This window comes from Haliotis rufescens, unplaced genomic scaffold (assembly GCF_023055435.1).
Source record: "Haliotis rufescens isolate VD_foot unplaced genomic scaffold, xgHalRufe1.0.p SCAF_17, whole genome shotgun sequence".
Classification (NCBI taxonomy): Eukaryota; Metazoa; Mollusca; class Gastropoda; order Lepetellida; family Haliotidae; genus Haliotis; species Haliotis rufescens.
In genome coordinates this window covers 13,281,293-13,301,999 of record NW_025963857.1, presented here as the reverse complement: position 1 = coordinate 13,301,999, position 20,707 = coordinate 13,281,293, and the positions used below count along the sequence as shown (strand labels likewise).

At 40.4% G+C, this 20,707-nt stretch overlaps 1 protein-coding gene across 1 annotated transcript in view; it reads left to right on the top strand.

Annotated features, from left to right (window-relative positions):
* The window catches only part of LOC124140833 (acid phosphatase type 7-like), a 35,790-nt gene extending 15,616 nt beyond the window's left edge, over positions 1-20,174 (top strand). Inside the window, exons 2-9 of the mRNA XM_048397588.1 lie at positions 4,287-4,495; positions 6,687-6,779; positions 7,658-7,807; positions 9,972-10,047; positions 10,658-10,778; positions 12,826-13,023; positions 15,621-15,817; positions 17,316-20,174. Coding sequence (XP_048253545.1) covers positions 4,287-4,495; positions 6,687-6,779; positions 7,658-7,807; positions 9,972-10,047; positions 10,658-10,778; positions 12,826-13,023; positions 15,621-15,817; positions 17,316-17,848 — 1,577 coding nt within the window. The 3' untranslated portion in view covers positions 17,849-20,174. The remainder of the gene's footprint in view (positions 1-4,286; positions 4,496-6,686; positions 6,780-7,657; positions 7,808-9,971; positions 10,048-10,657; positions 10,779-12,825; positions 13,024-15,620; positions 15,818-17,315) is intronic.
* Positions 20,175-20,707: the final 533 nt, after the last annotated feature.

Sequence of the window (20,707 nt, the reverse complement as noted above, 5' to 3'; positions counted from 1 at the left end):
TAAAGTGAGTGAGTGTGTGAGTATGGTTTTACGCCGCTTTTAGCAATATTCCAGCAATATCACGGCGGGGGACACCAGAAATGGGCTTCACACATTGTACCCATGTCGGGAATCGAACCCGGGTCTTCGGCGTGACGAGCGAACGCTTTAACCACTAGGCTACCCGACCGCCCCTAACACAGTAAATATAACACAGTAAATATATCACAGTAAATATAACATAGTATTAGATATAGCACAGTAAATATATCAGTACAGTATGTATATCACAGTGAAAATAACAGTACAGTAAATATAACACAGTAAATATAACACAGTAAATATAACAGTACAGTAAGTATATCACAGTGAAAATAACAGTACAGTAAATATAACACAGTAAATATAACAGTACAGTAAGTATATCACAGTGAAAATAACAGTACAGTAAATATATCACAGTAAATATAACACAGTAAATATAACAGTACAGTAAGTATATCACAGTGAAAATAACAGTACAGTAAATATAACACAGTAAATATCTCACAGTAAATATAACACAGTAAATATAACACAGTAAATATATCACTTGTACCATCAAGCCTGTGAAAATCCTGGTTTGAATAGGCCTTCAGCAACCCATGCTTGTCGTAAAAGGCGACTAACATGATCAGGGCCCACTTGCACAAACTGACCTTAGCGCTAAGACTATTGTAAGCCTATGTTAAAGTATGGGAGTTAAGATCATCTTAGCGCTAAGATCGCTTTGTGCAAGTGGGTCCAGGTGGTCAGGCTCGCTGACTTGGTTGATGCATGTTATCATTACCTAACTGCATGGATCTATGCTTATTATGTCAATGACTGGATTGACTGGTGCAGACTCGATGATTTACAGACCACCATCATATAGCTGGAATATTGCTCAGTGCAGCGTTAAACAACAAACAAACAAACAAAACTTGTACCATCACAGCAAATATATCAGTTAAGTCATAAGTAATAACCTTTTTAATCTGGTAATATCACAGTAATATCACAAAGTCATATATAATAACTCATTTAATTTGGTAATATCATGACCAATTTAATCTGGAAATGACACAGTTAAATTTCACAGTTAAGTCATAAATATTACCAATTTAATCTGGTAATATCACAGTAATATCACAGTTAAATCATGAATAATTACCCATTTAATCTGGTTATGTCACAGTTAAATCATAAATAATAACCCATTTAATCTGGTTCAGGTCACAGTTAAAATATCACTTGTACCATCACAGCAAATATGTCACAGTACTAGAACAGTTAATACCTAAATACTATCCTGGCAATATCACAGTTAAATCATAAATAATAACCCATTTAATCTGGTTCATGTCACAGTTAATATATCACTTGTACCATCACAGCAAATATGTCACAGTACTAGAACAGTTAATACCTAAATACTATCCTGGCAATATCACAGTTAAATCATAAATAATAACCCATTTAATCTGGTTCATGTCACAGTTAATATATCACTTGTACCATCACAGCAAATATGTCACAATACTAGAACAGTTAATACCTAAATAATATCCTGGTAATATCACAGTATTCATGTTACTATTGCCCTAACAGAATTCTATAATGTGCACGCTAATCGCATGACAATACATGTATTTTTATACACAGAGCTCCAGATAAGCTTTTGGTGTTGTGGGTATTTTACCCATGCATTTTAAAATCAATGGGTATCAGTAATTCTATCTGGGTATTCAAATTTCTGTTACCCACTAGTTTTTACACATGTGGGTATTTAAGTTAAATATTTAAAAACACTATTCATCTAGTCCCTGCAAACTGGTGCTGTGTGGGTTCGAGAGCTTTATAGGACTAAACAACACACGATACTTCCACAAGAAAGTTTGATGGCAAATGATCATGATGTAACTGTCATCGTGGAGTTTGGCAAGGTTGACGGAATGTCCGTTTATAATTTCAAAATAAGTTGCTGATTTGCTAATCGAATACGCAGGGTTACTTCACAATATTTTGATGATACGCACAAGTTTTATTTTTGTAGGGAATCTGTAATGTTCGTTGCGTATTTGATACGCTTGGATTTTATTTTACTGCGTATTTCTGCATTTTTGATGCGTATTTTACGCAGATACGCAGCTTATCTGGAGCTCTGTATACATCATCAGGCAAGTTTTCAGGAAAGGGGTTTTCTTCATGTGATAACCGGTTTTTAGCAGCACTGCAACAATTGACTTACAATTATAGTGTGCATGGATTGTGAGACAAGAATGGGGAAAAGTTATGAATCTGGGAATATTATCCAAACAGCTGTTGTGGGGATTACCAGAGTTTTAATTTAAGTTGCCTTAGCAACCATTTCAGGAAAACAAGATGCCAGCTGACACACGTCTGGATAGTAGTAATTGTCATAAACTCAACCAGTTGTACGATTTGTGTTTCTATTAGTTTTTATGCCATGTATATGTTGACTTAATAGATGAATAACTATGTTTTATGATTGTGAAAAATAATGATTATCTGCATATTTATTGAAGCAACCAGCATAAAATGTATCATAGCGGATATCTGTCCTTGTTTGGATGAATGAGCGTCAGTTTGATCATGGCTTATGTTGAGGGGCAATGATGGTAGCCGACTGTTAGGATGACTGGTGTTGATGGTTATTATATGTGTGTCACACTATGCAGGGGACAGCAGGTGCTTGTGAGCCCAGATCAAATCTAACACAGGCTGGGATACTGATTGTATGAATAGTGTGCTTGCTTCTACTTATGTTGTATATGTAACAATTAAGTTGATGATGGTTGAATGTTTGGTCCTCATGATGCTTCGGCCAGTGGTAAATTGTAGAATTTGGTCTGCCTTTTTCGTGCAATGGAATCTGTTTCGGCAGATATTCAAGACTCAGGTCTTCTGGTGTTGACCTTTTAATGTTTAACATGTTAAGTATGCTGACCGCAAAAAGACACACAAATACCAGGGGTCCGGAAACCGTCATATGCGCCGGACATGTCCAATTGGGAATCTCAAATGTCCGGTTTAAAATATTGCTTACCGGACATTTAAAAAAGTATTGTCCGGCCTTTTCTTAAATTTTGACCGGACATGATCAACAGTTAGGACTGAGCAGTTTCTGTCGGCAGTTGTAACACAATGAAGATTATCTACACTGACAAGCTTTGTTTGTTTTGATTGCTGTAAATACATCGTACCTACATGATAGTCCAAGCGGTCAATCACTGTAATAGGCAATAAACTGAGTTGACACTAATTAATCAAGGATTAATTACTGAGAACATCTTTTTAATTTGAGTGAAAGGGTTTACAACAGTACATAAATACCTTGCATCATCGATGTACCTCATTATCCTCACAATGTTACAATACGTAACCTCAGACAAGAAGCGAAAGCGTGACGACAGCCACTCGACCGATGCAGATCAGTTGTATTTGTCAAATACCATACATGTTAGTTAATATATGGAGACTTACTCATATTTAAGAAACATAGATTGGTTTGATGCATAAACGAACACACTGGTATATTGTGTGAACAGACACTCATGAACGCATCACATGTCACATCATAGATGCGCCATTTGCCTTGTGCAAGACTATAGCGTGTAAAGTTTGGAAATCACGTGCATTTCAGCATTTCGTGATAAGAATAAAGTCACTCTGAGGTAACACTTGACTGATTCTTAGTTTTGTCGTTAATTGGTACACATTGGAAACGTCTCTTCTTAGTGTGCATTACTTCTCTATATGTTTCTGTGGTTCGCGTTTCTTTTGGCGGTGAGTTTATAATGCTTATATCATATCTCAGAAATTATACTGCTGTTGTCATCAGGCCAGAAATACATGAACAGCTGATTTTCAAAGTGCTGTGGATTTTTCTCTATCTTGAGCGTTGTTGAGTGTGCAGTAATTCAATTTATGGGATATGGGAATGATGGGAGAGAGTAGAGTTGTGTCCCTTTGCTGCCAAATTTTTGTCAGTCCCAACTAGTTTTAATTCTTTCAACATTGTCAACAGTGTTTTCTACGTTCATGGTTGACAAATTGAGTGATGTCATGTTTCGGGACTACTTTACTGATGCTTTGTTCAACAACAAAGATTTATAAGGTACATGTACTTTATTTGCCGGTCCACAGGGACTGACAGTCACATGAATTACCGGTCCAAGATTAATTTTACCAGTAATAAAATGGTAATTAAAGGTAAACAGGAACACTGTTCTGGAGGTATTTCATGATGTCTCCCTCTGTTTCAGAACGATGTATGCCAGAACAGGTTCATCTGTCATTTGGCAACGCGCTGTCAGAGATGGTGGTAATGTGGGCGACACCCAGCAACTGTTCTACAGCTCTGGTGTATGGAGACTCAGAATGGGGCTTCCATGACACAGCTGAAGGCAAGACCATCAAGTTTGATCTAAAGAACCCCAGCGGCGTCCAGTATCTACACCAGGTCAAGCTACAGGTAGGGGGATTATTGACAAGAGGAAGTGACATTGCCTGTTGAGGAAATAGAGGTTATCACGCGAGTGTGTTTGGAGATGGTAAATATCCTGCATTAGGAATAAACATTGTATTTAGCGAGCCTTGTTTCTAAATTCATATCTCCAAAGTTGCCAAAAGTTATAAAATGCCTTAGCTACATCACAGTTAGACACTGATTTTCAGTATATTAGACTGTTCTTTTGATAATGCAATTATCCCTTTAGTTTATGCAGATTGCCGAAGGTTAATTCTGACTCGATCGCCGAATGACAAGGGCGACGCCATGTTTGTTTGTAAACACTGAAAGTAGTCCCTACTTGACCTTTGATAATGATATTTGCATCTCTATCCACATATCATGACATATGATCCCAACGGATATCGTTTTTATCCATTGGCTTTATCCTGCCAAGAAACCTACCCATTATATGATAAAGAAAGTTATTTGTACATACCCGGTCCATTATCTGCTTCTGAACAAATTTAAGATTCTCAAATTCCGAAGATATGGTACATTGCATATCTAGAGATTTGTGTCATTTTGGGCTGGAAATACCAAACTATTATGCAATCCCATTATTATACGATCTGGTTATAAAATTGTGTTCATTGTATATCTGGACTTATGTTTGTGAGATATTTTATGAATTTTATTCAAATTTTCATTCAATATTGTTTACAATAATTTTGGCGAAATCGTGTCAGATTACTGCTATTGATGCCTTGAAACAAACTTTAGTTGCCAGAGAATGGATACATTTATCAAAAATGCCATACTTTGACTCTTTAAAAGTCACTTTTGTTGCAATGTGACTATTATATGTCAACATTATGTTATCGCAATTGAAATACACATGGCGCAGGAAGTCCCTACGGTGACTGGTCAAATTGGTCCATATGTCAAAAATATCCTGCAGTAGCAATCAGTTGTACCAAAGTGTTACGCTTAAAGTTCTTATAATTATAAATGTATATAGTAAAAAGCCGCAACTAAAATAACACGATTTTGGAATATATTATTCCTGGTAAAATAATCATTTCCGATACAGTTTGTTCAAAATTCTTTGAAGTTGTATCAATGGGTACTTTTTGACTGAATCACCGGTAGATTGTTGTGAGAACGTGTGCACAGCTGATGTCTATTTCCGGCTTAGTTTACGAGAAAATACACACGGTAATCTTCATCTCTGCCTATAAAACAATGCCTTGGAGAGCTGGAAATACAATTTAAATGGTAAATCATCATGTCTAGCGAAGTTTTATATCAAATTTAATATTTTTATCGACCAAGTTTGTTATCATGGTTATACCTGTTTGTTCACCTGAATTTGCTGAAGCCAGGTTTAGATCAACACGTGTTTTATAAAATACAACACTTGATAGATACATAAGTCTAATATATACAATTTCAACCTCTCGGGATGTAGGTCAGTGTGCCTGTGGTGATTGATGTTGACCGAATATTAAAATGTCCGGTTTGCACTATTTCAAGTTGGACATTTTGCAGTCACAGTCGGACAAGTCCGGCGCACAGACCGATTTCCTGATCCCTGGTCCTGACATAGCTGAAATATTGCTGACTTTGCTGTAAGACAGCAAGCAAACAAAGAAAGCATTCAGTGTCTTTGTGCTAGTCACTGGTCGGTGATTGTTTAGGACTTTCAGCTAAGAGGCAGGCATATTTTTAAAAAAGAGTTATTTTTCAAAATTGGGTGTTCTTATTTCTTAAATTTATAGGTTTTCAGCTTTGAATAAAATAAAATAGTGTAAAGCTACATTTTTCTCTGAATTGTTCCTGTTATCAGTGAAACAAATATAAAACGTCAACGCAAGAGAGTAACCAGTTTCGATTATCCACGAGAAGCAGATTCCAATTGGCGTAAGGGCAAATAACGTGAAAATTATATGAATGGGTTACTGAAAATCAGTGATGACATCAGGTGGTCGTAAAAAGGGTAAGCATAAAACATTCATTTTATGAAAATCTACATTGATAAATTCCAAACCTTTTCGCTGACTTTGCCATAGACCCTGGAACAAAATGTGGCCTCTGGGAGGACCTAGTTGACCCACTGCTGTTAAGATTGTGGTCTACAAACGTCCAGCATCTGTCCTCCAAACTGACTTCATCTTGCTATCAATGTTGCAGTGCATGTTGAATGTTGTTTCAGAATCTGAAAGCAGAGACAACGTACCACTACCGCCCTCTCAGTAACAACATCGGTGCTGGCCCTTTCTACTTCAAGACTCCACCAACTGGACAGGTACCCAACATAAATATACAGTTGCGGGTGCAGAGACATCTTTTTGGAACATGACGGGTGCATTTTGTGATTTGGCAATCCGCTTCAGGAATCATTCAGGAATCAAGTTATCACCAAATGAGTCATAATATGTGAAATGTTTACTTTTAGTATATCCAGTCACCCAGTAAATTCCTGCATGATTAAACAACCACACACACACACACACACACACACACACACACACACACACACACACACACACACACACACACACACTGACACACACACACACACACACACACACACACACACACACACACACACACACACACACACACACACACACACACACACACACACACACACACAAACTGACACACACACACACACACAGACACACACACTGACACACACAACCACACACACTCACTCACTCACTCACTCACTCACTCACTCACTCACTCACTCACTCTCACTCACCCCTTTTCTGTAGATTTGCATATGATTCGCTTGTTCTCAATGAAAGCCAATGTTGCCCACATGGGTACAATGTGTGGAGTCCATTTTTGGTGTCCCCTGACAATAAATTGCTGGAATATTGCTAAAAGAGGCATAAAACCAGCCAACTCACTCATTCATTCAATGGGTCCTCATATGAGGTGATATGTTGTGTCTTCTTGGGCTACCTTGAAGTTACCTGAATATGGACATGAAATTCGACATGAGGTGTTGTTTCCTGCCCCTTGTGTTTATACCAATGTAGATTCCAACATAGTTCCCAGCCCATGATGTCAATCACTGGATTGTCTGGTCCAGGCTCGAGTATGTACAGACTGCTATCATGTAGTTGGAATATCGCAGCTTTAAAGAACAAACAAACAAAAACATCTTTCCAGGACTGGTCGCCTCTGTTCCTGGTGTACGGAGACCTCGGTATCCACTCCTACACCATCCCCTCACTCACACAGGAAGCGCTGACCGGGGACTACACCGCTGTGCTGCACGACGGGGACTTTGCCTACAATTTGCATGATGAAGGGGGAACGGTAAGTTGCCATGGTTTGTGATTGAGACAGTGTTATGATCATGATGATATCTTATGAATAGAATGTACAGTTTTAAGGACAAACATTTGAATGAAGTGTTTGTTACTCAAATTAATGCCAAATCTTCAAAAACTGGTCTTGATCTATAACTTCAAGGAATGTAATATGGAATTTATGGCATCACAACCATTGGTATTTGCTAGGCAATGCAATAGAAACACTTTCACATAATTATGTGTGACGCTGCAGGCAGTAGGGGCATCATGAGTCGCTAATGTATCACTGCATCGCCAATTTTCACTGCGACTGAAGACCCTCCTATGCAAGTATCATGATTGAAGTGTTAATTATGTATCAATTTCTAAAAGTATTATTTCTGAAATTTTGCAATAACTCTAATACCTAAGCTTGTGTTGTCTTACCATCTATCATGAAACAATCAACTATATCATACGTGCAAGGTCTTACCATCTATCATGAAACAATTAACTATATGTGATTGCATCATACGTGCAAGGTTACACAACCCGATTAGTAGCAACATCAGCAGGTTTGTAACACTGTAGGTAGGAACACTTCCACCTGTTTGTAACACTGTAGGTAGGAACACTTCCATCTGTTTGTAACACTGTAGGTAGGAACACTTCCACCTGTGTGTAACACTGTATGTAAGAACACTTCCACCTGTGTGTAACATTGTAGGTAGGAACACTTCCACCTGTGTGTAACACTGTAGGTAGGAACACCTCCATCTGTTTGTAACACTGTAGGTAGGAACACTTCCATCTGTTTGTAACACTGTAGGTAGGAACACCTCCACCTGTTTGTAACACTGTAGGTAGGAACACTTCCACCTGTGTGTAACACTGTAGGTAGGAACACCTCCACCTGTTTGTAACACTGTATGTAAGAACACTTCCACCTGTGTGTAACATTGTAGGTAGGAACACTTCCACCTGTGTGTAACACTGTAGGTAGGAACACTTCCACCTGTGTGTAACACTGTAGGTAGGAACACCTCCACCTGTTTGTAACACTGTATGTAAGAACACTTCCACCTGTGTGTAACATTGTAGGTAGGAACACTTCCACCTGTGTGTAACACTGTAGGTAGGAACACTTCCACCTGTGTGTAACACTGTAGGTAGGAACACCTCCACCTGTTTGTAACACTGTAGGTAGGAACACCTCCACCTGTGTGTAACACTGTAGGTAGGAACACCTCCACCTGTTTGTAACACTGTAGGTAGGAACACTTCCACCTGTGTGTAACACTGTAGGTAGGAACACCTCCACCTGTTTGTAACACTGTATGTAAGAACACTTCCACCTGTGTGTAACATTGTAAGTAGGAACACTTCCACCTGTGTGTAACACTGTAGGTAGGAACACTTCAACCTGTGTGTAACACTGTAGGTAGGAACACCTCCACCTGTTTGTAACACTGTATGTAAGAACACTTCCACCTGTGTGTAACATTGTAGGTAGGAACACTTCCACCTGTGTGTAACACTGTAGGTAGGAACACTTCCACCTGTGTGTAACACTGTAGGTAGGAACACCTCCACCTGTTTGTAACACTGTAGGTAGGAACACCTCCACCTGTGTGTAACACTGTAGGTAGGAACACCTCCATCTGTTTGTAACACTGTAGGTAGGAACACTTCCACCTGTGTGTAACACTGTAGGTAGGAACACCTCCATCTGTTTGTAACATTGTAGGTAGGAACACTTCCACCTGTGTGTAACACTGAAGGTAGGAACACCTCCATCTGTTTGTAACACTGTAGGTAGGAACACCTCTATCTGTGTGTAACACTGTAGGTAGGAACACCTCTATCTGTGTGTAACACTGTAGGTAGGAACACCTCTATCTGTGTGTAACACTGTAGGTAGGAACACTTTCACCTGTGTGTAACACTGTAGGTAGGAACACCTCCACCTGTGTGTAACACTGTAGGTAGGAACACCTCTATCTGTGTGTAACACTGTAGGTAGGAACACCTCTATCTGTGTGTAACACTGTAGGTAGGAACACTTTCACCTGTGTGTAACACTGTAGGTAGGAACACTTTCACCTGTGTGTAACACTGTAGGTAGGAACACTTCCATCTGTTTGTAACACTGTAGGTAGGAACACTTTCACCTGTGTGTAACTCTTCAGGTTGGGGACACGTTCATGCGGCTGATACAAGGGATATCCTCACAGGTTCCCTACATGACGGCAGTGGGCAACCACGGTAAGTCACAAGTCGCATGTGGGTGTGGGTGGCTACCTGGGGAGGTAGCAGGTGGCTGTGGGTGGCTACCTGGGGACAGTAGCAGGTGGGTGTGGGTGGCTACCTGGAGACACTAGCAGGTGGGTGTGGGTGGCTACCTGGGGACAGTAGCAGGTGGTGTGGGTGGCTACCTGGGGGCAGTAACAGGTGGGTGTTCGTTACACCATCTGAGCTGATACCAGAATGTGTCTGTTGTTTATATAGCCTTTATGGCTTCCATCACTCTTTTCCATGTTCCACATAAGCAAACCTTCTCCCATGTTAACAGTGCCAGGTTTAAAAAATTGCTCAACATTTTAAAAGGTATTGATTTTAGTCATTTATTAGAAGATTTTACACTGAAAAAAGAATAAAACAAACTTATTGTTATCATTTGAAAGAAACATCAATATGAGTATGATTATAGCTGTTTTGTCTTCATGAATACAATTTACAATTAATATTTTGCAGTCTAACCAGATTAACTATTTGCTATGTTCACTTTTGTAGACTAAGGACCTAACATTGGTAATGGCGCCATTATGTTTGGATATTTGAATTTCAACATTGTTCAATTGCCTTGGTTTTTCAGAAATCAATGATGACACATTCTCACACTATCGCCACCGTTTCTCTATGCCTGGATCTGATTGGCCAATTCCTGTAGATAAGATGTGGTACAGCATTGATGTGGGACCCGTGCACTTCATCAGGTGGGACCCCATGGGTATTCGGGGTAGAATAAGTCCTAGCAACCTGTGCTGGTTGTAGGAGTTCGTGGGGGACCGGGAGTGTCAGCTTGGGTGCCTCGGATGATTGTGTGTACCCCAATGGCTTGTATCGTTGCTCACAATATCAATCACTGGTCCAGACTTAACTATTTTCAGACTGCTGTCATAAAGCTGGCATACTGGTGACTGAGGCGTTAAATAACACTCAAACAAACAAAACAAAGCATGCACTGTGACCGAACTCTACAACACACCTACCCATAAGATCCGGGGTAGAAAGGTCTTCAGCATCCCATGCTTGCCGTAAAAGGCGACTATGCTTGTTGTAAGAGGCAACTCATGGGATCGGGTGGTCAGGCTCACTGAATTGGTTGATGATGTTGATGTCATCGTATCCTTATTGGGTGCGACCGCCTCTGTTGTCTTGTGGTAGAGAGTCCGCCCAGAGAGCGTAAGGTCCGGGGTTCGATCCCCGGCCCGCGTCATACCAAAAGACGTTAAAAGATGGTACTTGTTGTTACCCTGTCTGGCGCTCGGCATTAAGGGGCTAAAACAAGGACTGATCGGCTCTGACTCAGACTACTGTGTCTGAGTGGAGTATTCATGTTAAACTGCGGCATGGTATCTCAGTAGGCTAGCACTATAAATAGGCATCAGTCTAGACAAGCACGCGCGCACGCACGCACGTCGCTATATAAGTGCAATAATCTTGGACGCGACGTTAAACCCCATTTGACCTCACCCCAATGGGGTGGATGCTCATAACATCAGTCACTGAATTGTTGGTCCAGATTCATTTATTTACAGAATGCCATCATTTAGCTGGAATATTGCTGAGTGCGGCGTTAAACAACAAATGGACAAACAAACAAACAATAACAAAGTACATTGCCTGCCATTAGACAATCTGTAGAGCAGACAACCACAAGGCTGTCAACCATGTTGCACATGTCAGCAAACAAGAAACATTGTCGGTTGTGTGACACAAGCTGAGCACTTTCGGGTTGAGCACTCAGTGGCATTTCTCTTGCTGGAACCAGGCCATGCTTTGTGTCATTGGTTAAAAATAGTGACTACATCGTGTATGGTCACATGGTATGGAGGAATGTAGTGTATGCAAACTCATGACATATTGACAATGCTATATGATTACTGTTGTAAAACAAAACCTAGACTTGTTCAGGTCAAAAATATCCTGACTTTAAAGGTCACGTTTACAATATGGATGGATTGGGCTGAGCTGAACTGACTGTGTGTTGAAAGGAGATTGTTTGTAGAGTGTTGTTTTTTACAAATTAACCTCCATAAAAGGGCCTGTTTCGAGGTCACTTACAAGAAAATCAGGCTGGACTTCTAGATTCAGAAGAAAAGAAGGCATTGTCAGTGTGTATTGATTTACTTCTGTATTGATGTACTACATGCATAAGTGATAATCTTGGTATTTTTTCTGAGTGACGATTGGATTCAGATTTCTACAAAATACATCTGCCTATGTGTCTCTTCTTGTCTTAGCATAATGGTCTCAAAACACACAAAATACAATTCAGGTTAACACAAAATATATCTGCCTATGTGTCGATTCTTGTCTTTAGCATAATGGTCTCAAAACACATAAAATACAATTCAGGTTAACACAAAATACATCTGCCAATGTGTCGATTCTTGTCTTTAGCATAATGGTCTCAAAACACACAAAATTCAATTCAGGTTAACACAAAATATTTAGGGTGTAGCCATAAAGTAGACTTGTAAAATATGATGAAGGCTTGCAACTTTGTTTGTTAACAAGCTCTCATGGCCAGTGAACTTTGGAAAATAATATATAGCCTGGCAACTATTTGTTTGCTGGGCCAAAGGGCACATAATATATCATGATATGTATCATATTGTGGCTGATTAGGATATGTATCGATACGCGAGGTACGCATATCAAGACACACCTAATAGCTTGATCAAGCTCTCATCCCTAGCACAGGATTGTAAGACTTTTCAATAAAACTTGTAACAAGAAATTGTACTTTGTTTTCAGCTATTCGACAGAGGTGTTTTTTACTCTTGACAAGAAGAATGTTGGCAAGCAGCATGATTGGCTAATTCAGGATCTCAAACAAGCCAATGAGAATCGAGCTAACTGTCCATGGGTGGTAGCCTATGGACACCGTCCAATGTACTGCTCCAATGATGATGAGGATGACTGCACCAAGCCGGACTCCCTGGTCCGAGCAGGGTAAGTTCAGACAGAGAGACAGACTCAAGACACCGCAGCGTAGGCTCACACATGTACAAACTCAGAAAGTGTGAGAGAGTAGGTGGATGAGTTAGTGGATGAGTGGGTGGATGAGTGAGTGAGAGGATGGATGAGTGAGTGAGAGGGTGGATGAGTGAGTGAGAGGGTGGATGAGTGAGTGAGTGAGTGGTAAGTCAGTGGGTGGATGAGTGAGTGAGTGGTTGGGTGAGAGGATGGATGAGTGAGTGAGTGGGTGGATAAGTGAGTGAGTGAGTGGATGAGTCAGTGGGTGGATGAGTGAGTGAGTGGATGAGTCAGTGGGTGGATGAGTCAGTGGGTGGGTGAGAGGGTGGGTGAGAGGATGGATGAGTGAGTGAGAGTGGATGAGTCAGTGGGTGGATAAGTGAGTGAGTGAGTGGATGAGTCAGTGGGTGGATGAGTCAGTGGGTGGGTGAGAGGAAGGATGAGTGAGTGAGAGGGTGGATGAGTGAGTGAGTCAGTGGATGAGTCAGTGGGTGGATGAGTCAGTGGGTGGGTGAGAGGAAGGATGAGTGAGTGAGAGGGTGGATGAGTGAGTGAGTCAGTGGATGAGTCAGTGGGTGGATGAGTCAGTGGGTGGGTGAGAGGAAGGATGAGTGAGTGAGAGGATGGATGAGTGAGCGAGTGGGTGGATGAGTGAGTGGGTGGATGGATTAGTGAGTGAATGGGTGGATGAGTGAGTCAGTGGGTGGATGAGAGTGAGTAAGTGGGTGGATGAGTGAGTCATTGGGTGGATGAGTGAGTGGGTGGATGAGTGAGTGAGTGGATGAGCATGAGTGAGTGGGTGGATGAGTGAAGGGATGGATGAATGAGTGAGTGAGTGGATGAGCGTGAGTCAGTGGGTGGATGAGTCAGTGGGTGGGTGAGAGGAAGGATGAGTGAGTGAGAGGGTGGATGAGTGAGTGAGTGGGTGAGAGGATGGATGAGTGAGCGAGTGGGTGGATGAGTGAGTGGGTGGATGGATTAGTGAGTGAATGGGTGGATGAGTGAGTCAGTGGGTGGATGAGAGTGAGTAAGTGGGTGGATGAGTGAGTCATTGGGTGGATGAGTGAGTGGGTGGATGAGTGAGTGAGTGGATGAGCATGAGTGAGTGGGTGGATGAGTGAGGGGATGGATGAATGAGTGAGTGAGTGGATGAGCGTGAGTCAGTGGGTGGATGAGTGAGTGAGTAGGTGGATTAGTGAGTAAGTGGGTGGATGTGTGAGTGGATGAGTCAGTGAGTGGATGAGTCAGTGAGTAAATGATGTACTCACTCAGATAGAACAACAGGTAAACTGGGTGAGTGCGTTACACAACAAACAAACTAAATAAAGTTACAGTATATGTATTACATGATACATGTATCTGGCCCCGTTGTCGTCAGATGTTGCACACCAGACATGTAATGTCATAGTATCATGTAATGGATAGTGTCATTGATAAGTTATACCATTCCAATAAACATCATATCATGATCCAATAAATATGCAAATAAGGTCACCATGGTGACCTAGCAGGATCATTTTTCAAGCCCCATGCATCAATGTAATGCTTGCTTGCTCAATAAACCCACTGACCAGTGTTGCCATACGTTTAGATAGGGGTTTCCTGCGTATGTGTTTCCATCTTCTTGAGGCAAGGGAGTTAACTGACTATTAAAGGCTGGAATGATGGAGTTATATTTTGGCTGGACTAACAAGTCTATGCATAGTCCAATCAAAATCAACATCCGGTTCGTAAACAGCAGTGTAGATTTCAGTCGATTGCAAGATTTGGAAATCATGTGTACCGTCAACTTAGCGCCTTCAGATATTTTCTAAATCTTTTCATATTTCTAATCAAGGTGCTCATTTGATTTGATGCAATTCACAAAGTAAGGCCCCTTTCATAACAATATGGATCTTGATTGTCGATCAGAGCATCTTCACTGGGCGCTGCCATTTTGTGGAAGCAAATGCAAGTGACATGAGAAGTTGAATCTGATTGGTCAATAGGAGAGACATGGAATGGGACATAACTCATAATAGCCGTGGGGCGCTATGATTGAACCCTGAAATTCCAGCCTTGTTCGGCAAGAGTGGAAACTTTTACAGTCAGTTACTTCACTTGCCTCGAGAAGATGAGGTGTTTCTAAATGGCTGTAAATCATTTGGCACCATAGAATAAATGGGGTGGTTCACTCAAACTCTGTCTTCATATGCAGTTTGTCATGCTAATTGATGGAGTGACATTACGTGTTACTGCATTATAAATGTCATGTTAGGAATGCAATATATTTATTATGCTCCCATAATACACCTTTATTCCTTATATGAGAAAATTCCCATTTAGAATGTCCACAAATAATCGTCTATGGATTTTTAAAACCACCATGATACAGAGAGACATTATATAATACTTATCACCGTATCTGACCCACAATGTTATATGATGTAATAGTTAACTTGAAAAATAAACTGCACATAATTTCAATTTGACGAACAAGGAATAGTGTGTAAATCACAAACATTCTTGCATTACGTAATACTTTTTTCAGATATGTTATGAAATGTATCTGACATATTCTTACTGATTTCTAGATTGGAGGACATTTTCTACCACTTTGGAGTGGACATCGTTCTACAGGCTCACGAACATTCCTACGAGCGTCTCTGGCCTCATTACAAGGGTGTGGTCATTGCCAACAACTACACCAACCCTGGGGCTCCCGTACAGCTCATCACAGGTGCAGCAGGCAGCAAACATGGGCTGGACCTCATGGCTAACAGGACAGATGGTAAGTGTAGGGAGCCTTACCACAGCAAGACAGCTTGGCTGCAAATCATTAGAGTTGTCTCCCTTGTATCAGTCTCTTTCACATGTTTTGAGCACAGTAATTTGTGAGCGGGAAATATGTTTTACAAGAAATAGTTATTTTTAGTGTAAGGACATGGTAATTTAAAAAATGTATGTGAGTTGCTTATTAGGAATGAATGCAAGTGAGTGAGTTATGGGGAATTGAACCGGGGCCTTTGGCATGATGAGCGAATGCTTGAACCACTGGGCTATCGAATTGACGCTATGCAGTTCCCATTTGAGGAATTATTTATTTTTTACGACTGTTAATTTGTGTATTCACAAAAGAAATGTGCAAAAGTCAACAAATGTTTTACTCTTTGTCTTTCAAGCTATTAATTATTCCTGCAGTAGAATTGGTCACAAGTAAATAATACATGATGAGGGAACTAGCTGAAATGGGGATCATTGGGTCTGACTGATTGTGTGTTCTTTGTTGTTTGTTTGTTTGTTGCTTAACGCAGCACTTAGCAGTATTTCAGCTATATGACAGCGTTCTGTAAATAATCGAGTCTGGGGCTGACAATCCAGTGATTGATAACATGCACACAATCCACGCAATTGGGATACGATGACATGCATGCCAGACACTCTACCACTAGACAACAGAGGCGGTCGCACCCAATAGGGATACGATGACATTCATCAACCAAGTCAGCGAGCCTGACCACCCGATCCCATTAGTCACCTCTTACGACAAGACAACAGAGGCGGTCGCACCCAATAGGGATACGATGACATTCATCAACCAAGTCAGCGAGCCTGACCACCCGATCCCATTAGTCACCTCTTACGACAAGCATACTCACCTGTTGCAGCAAGCATGAGTTGCTGAAGACCTATGCTCTGCCTGTATCTTCACGGGTCTCTTGTGTGTTATCCTGCTATCCATGACATGATGCTTGTGCTGTCAACCCCTGCTTTTCCAGCAACTGATATTGTGAGCAACACCAAGGCTGACCACCAGATCCATTAAGTCGCCTCTTACAAACAGCAAAGGTTGCTATTTACCAGTTCTAACCTAGAGTCCCCACAGGATCATTTTGTTACAGACTATCCTTATTAATCTACAATAGGCCCGTGAAGATCCGGGGTAGAATAGGTCTTCAGCAACCCATGCTTGCCGTAAAAGGCGACTAACGGGATCGGTTTGTCAGGCTCACTGACTTGGTTGATGCATGTCATCGATCCAAATTGCGTGGATCGATGTTCATGATGTCAATCACTGGATTGTCTGGTCCAGACTCCATTATTTACAGACCGCCGTCATATAACTGGAATATTGCTGAGTGTGGCGTTAAACAACAAACCAAACCAAAACCTAATCTGCAATATCGCTGTTATCAGCATTGTACTTGTGATATTTGTCTGTAGGAGGATTCTGATCTTGAATCAAGCATCAGTTCAGTCACTAATCAGTTTCATGTGCCTCATTCCAGATCCTTGGTCTGCCTTCAGACGAGACAATGGCTCCCTCAACAGTTATGGCCGCCTGGAGATCGTCAACTCAACCCATGCATTCTGGGAGCAGAAGTCTGCCATGAACCACGAGCTCATGGACTCAATCTGGATCGTGCAAGAAAACCATGGACCCTTCAAGACAGAGGAACTGCCGGCTAACCTCACAAAAGAAATTGAAGAAACCATTGAGGCCACCGGCGGCAAACCGACCTTTTCAAAAACTGAGACGTCAAATACGGACTCTGCAATTGTTGAAGATGACAATAACCAACGTATGGCTATCGGAATTGCATTTGGTTCTCTGGCTGCTGTTGTGCTCATTGTTGTCATAGCTGTGAAGAAATGTCGGCGGAAAAGGAAGGCTGTCCGGAGGTGGGAACAGATGGATTTTAATTACGGGAAAAAGTTCTACTCCCCTGCCAAAGATCTAGACAAAGAGTTAGATAATGATTTTGAGATCGATATGAGTGACGGAACTCTTCCCACGACCAAATTGCTGTCTGATGACTAGCCAATACTTTCCAAAATATGCATAATGTCAAATTGGATTACTAACTTTGTGATGCCTTGTGTTACCATGGTTACAGACTTGGATATTGTAAGGCTGGATTTTCACCATTCCATTGTGAGAAAACATTTTGTGCCTTATTCACCATCATTCCATGCTTTCTCCAAATGACTGTTTTATGTTGTGATGATGTTTTATTGTGTTGTGCATAATATCCATGACATATGCATTGGGTTGTCGTCCTCCACATGCTGTGTTGGTGACATGAGTGGGTCATGACGCTGCTCACAGTATTCCACAAGTGATAGTTTCAAGGACACTTTCAAAGACGTGGCATAATTGTATAACATGTATGAGGTACTTTGTTATTTTTGTTATTTAAAAACCTGATTTCTGTAAGATGTAAGATAATGCATACCATGTGACCTGCACCGCGAATTTCATATTTATAAAACTCATTTCTGTTGTACAATAATGCTTACTGTATGACCTGTATTGCAAGTGCTTGTATGGAGTGAGTGAGTGAATGAGTATTGTTTAAGGCAACTTTGCTCCCTATGTCCTACACTTTTTGCATGACCCTCCCTGAAAAGGCAAAATGCAAAATCACCTTATGTTTTATTATTAAATATCCATTTTTTCATGACCCTTCCCAAGTACAGTCAAGTCTCGTTAATCCGACACTCGTTAATCTGACAATCAGCTTAATCTCACACTAATGATGGAAACCGATTAAATCAGTGCTATTTAGACCCGTTAATCCGACAGTCTCGCACTCCGACTCCAACACACCTAATTTGCAACGAATTACCGAAATCACTCATTAATCAGTCTTGTTAATCCGACACAGTGATCAGCGTACTCTGTGGTCATCTGCCCGGTAGCCAAACTGTGAAAAAAGTACAGAATTTTCTATATTATTATGGTTCTGGAATGTGAGTTTCATAAGATTCAGGTTTTAAATTTTAAGATCTTACTTGTTTACATATTTTCTATTCAATTCCATACAAGTACAGTCCATCCATTTCCTTTAGGAAAAGTAAATCAAAGAGGCACTCTTCTTCCCCTTATATCTTCAAAGTCTGTTTTTTAAATATTTAAATATGGTAGGGAGTTTATGTTCAATGTTGCCCTGTTGATCAGTGAAAGTAATTAGATATAACGGCCTTGAAGTCGTGTAATGTGACGTATGCGAAGTGAGCAAATAGATGAAGTTTATTGGATGAGTGCCCTTGAATGGTCAGTTGTATGATGTGGTCTGTTAGATACAAGTATAAGACTAGCCTTAGATCATGCTCATGCCCTTCAAGACTGTAACTACATGTATGTGGCTGTGCCTTGATACAGAGACAGGTACAGAAGGTGTCAGGTTAAACCGTCACACACAGATCAGACCCAGATGAATTCTGCTGTAAAATTATCAAATTCTGCAGTAAAATTACCAAAATTCGGTACTTAAAATTACTAAATTCTGCTGTAAATTCTGCAATAAAATCATAACTATTTTCCCTTCAATAACTACCGGTAATACGAACTCTTTTTTTTCTTTAAAAATTATAATCTATTGCATTTAGACCATGTAGACACTTCAGGTTTGGTTTAACATGTAAACTTCCTGTAGCCTTTCTGTTCCGAAAGATTTTGAAAAAGTGAGAATTTTTGTTTTCAATTTTTATTTCTATTGTAGGATTCATATTTCTATTTTTTAATTGCATTATAAATGCTTTCAAGTGCAAAATTTAATAGAAAAGCATGAAAATAATGAAAATTAGTGTATTGATTCATAAAAATGGAATTCATCTGGGACTGACGGACATGTATCAACAGGTATACCGTGTCAGTCCGAGTGTCAGTTGGGAGATAATGGGAGGAGCCAGTGTGGAAGCATGGCCTGTGTGTGATAAAGGAGGTGTAGCAGTTTGAATTATTGAAGGGGCGGTCAGGTAGCCTAGTGGTTAAAGCGTTCGCTCGTCATGCCAAATGCCCGGGTTCGATTCCCGACATAGGTACAATGTGTGAAGCCCATTTCTGGTGTCCCCCGCCGTGATATTGCTGGAATATTGCTAAAAGCGGCGTAAAACCATACTCACTCACTCACTCACTTGTATTATTGAAAAGTCTTCCATGTGTCATACATTCACTGATGTTCTGTTCTTTCTGTGCAATCATTTTGTACAGCATTACAGGACTTGACAGTTGGTTGTCAAATATTTCTTGTTCCTTGCTGTAAGATTACAGGGATTTATCTGGTCCTGCTCAGAGGCTGGTATTTCCCAATTCCTACAATTTTACAAAAGTAAAAAACATTAAAAATCAAATTTATGATGTATATCACTATTTGTTCCCAAGTTTGTGCACATATGGATTCAATGGAGTGTGTCCCCATTCTAGAAGCATGCTGATCATGTTTGCATTTAAAAATCGTTTGAAGACATGTTTACCGCAAAATAACAATTATTTGACTTGTTAATGTACCATGTCTAGCATCTGTTACATTTCAAGTGCACCAACCCTTCACCCCAACCCCTTCATCCCTACAGGCTACCCTTTTAAGAAAGCTAAATCTTTGTGGATCTTGGTTATGTACTGGAATTCCTGCAGTGGTATTTCAGTGGATGTTCAAAGAATTTTAGAGTATTGAAATTTCTATGGTTGCAATTGATTGATATTTTTCAGGTTTGATTTCAGCTTGTTTACTGAAGCTGTATTCGTTCTGCTATCCCATACTATGTTTGTTGGAAAAATGATAAAACAAGTAGGGAGGGTAGGAATATATTCGGGAATATGTTTCATGGTAGTATTCAAATTCATCTCAAGCCGCAGCAAATGACAGTTAAAAATCCATATTTGAATTAAAAATTC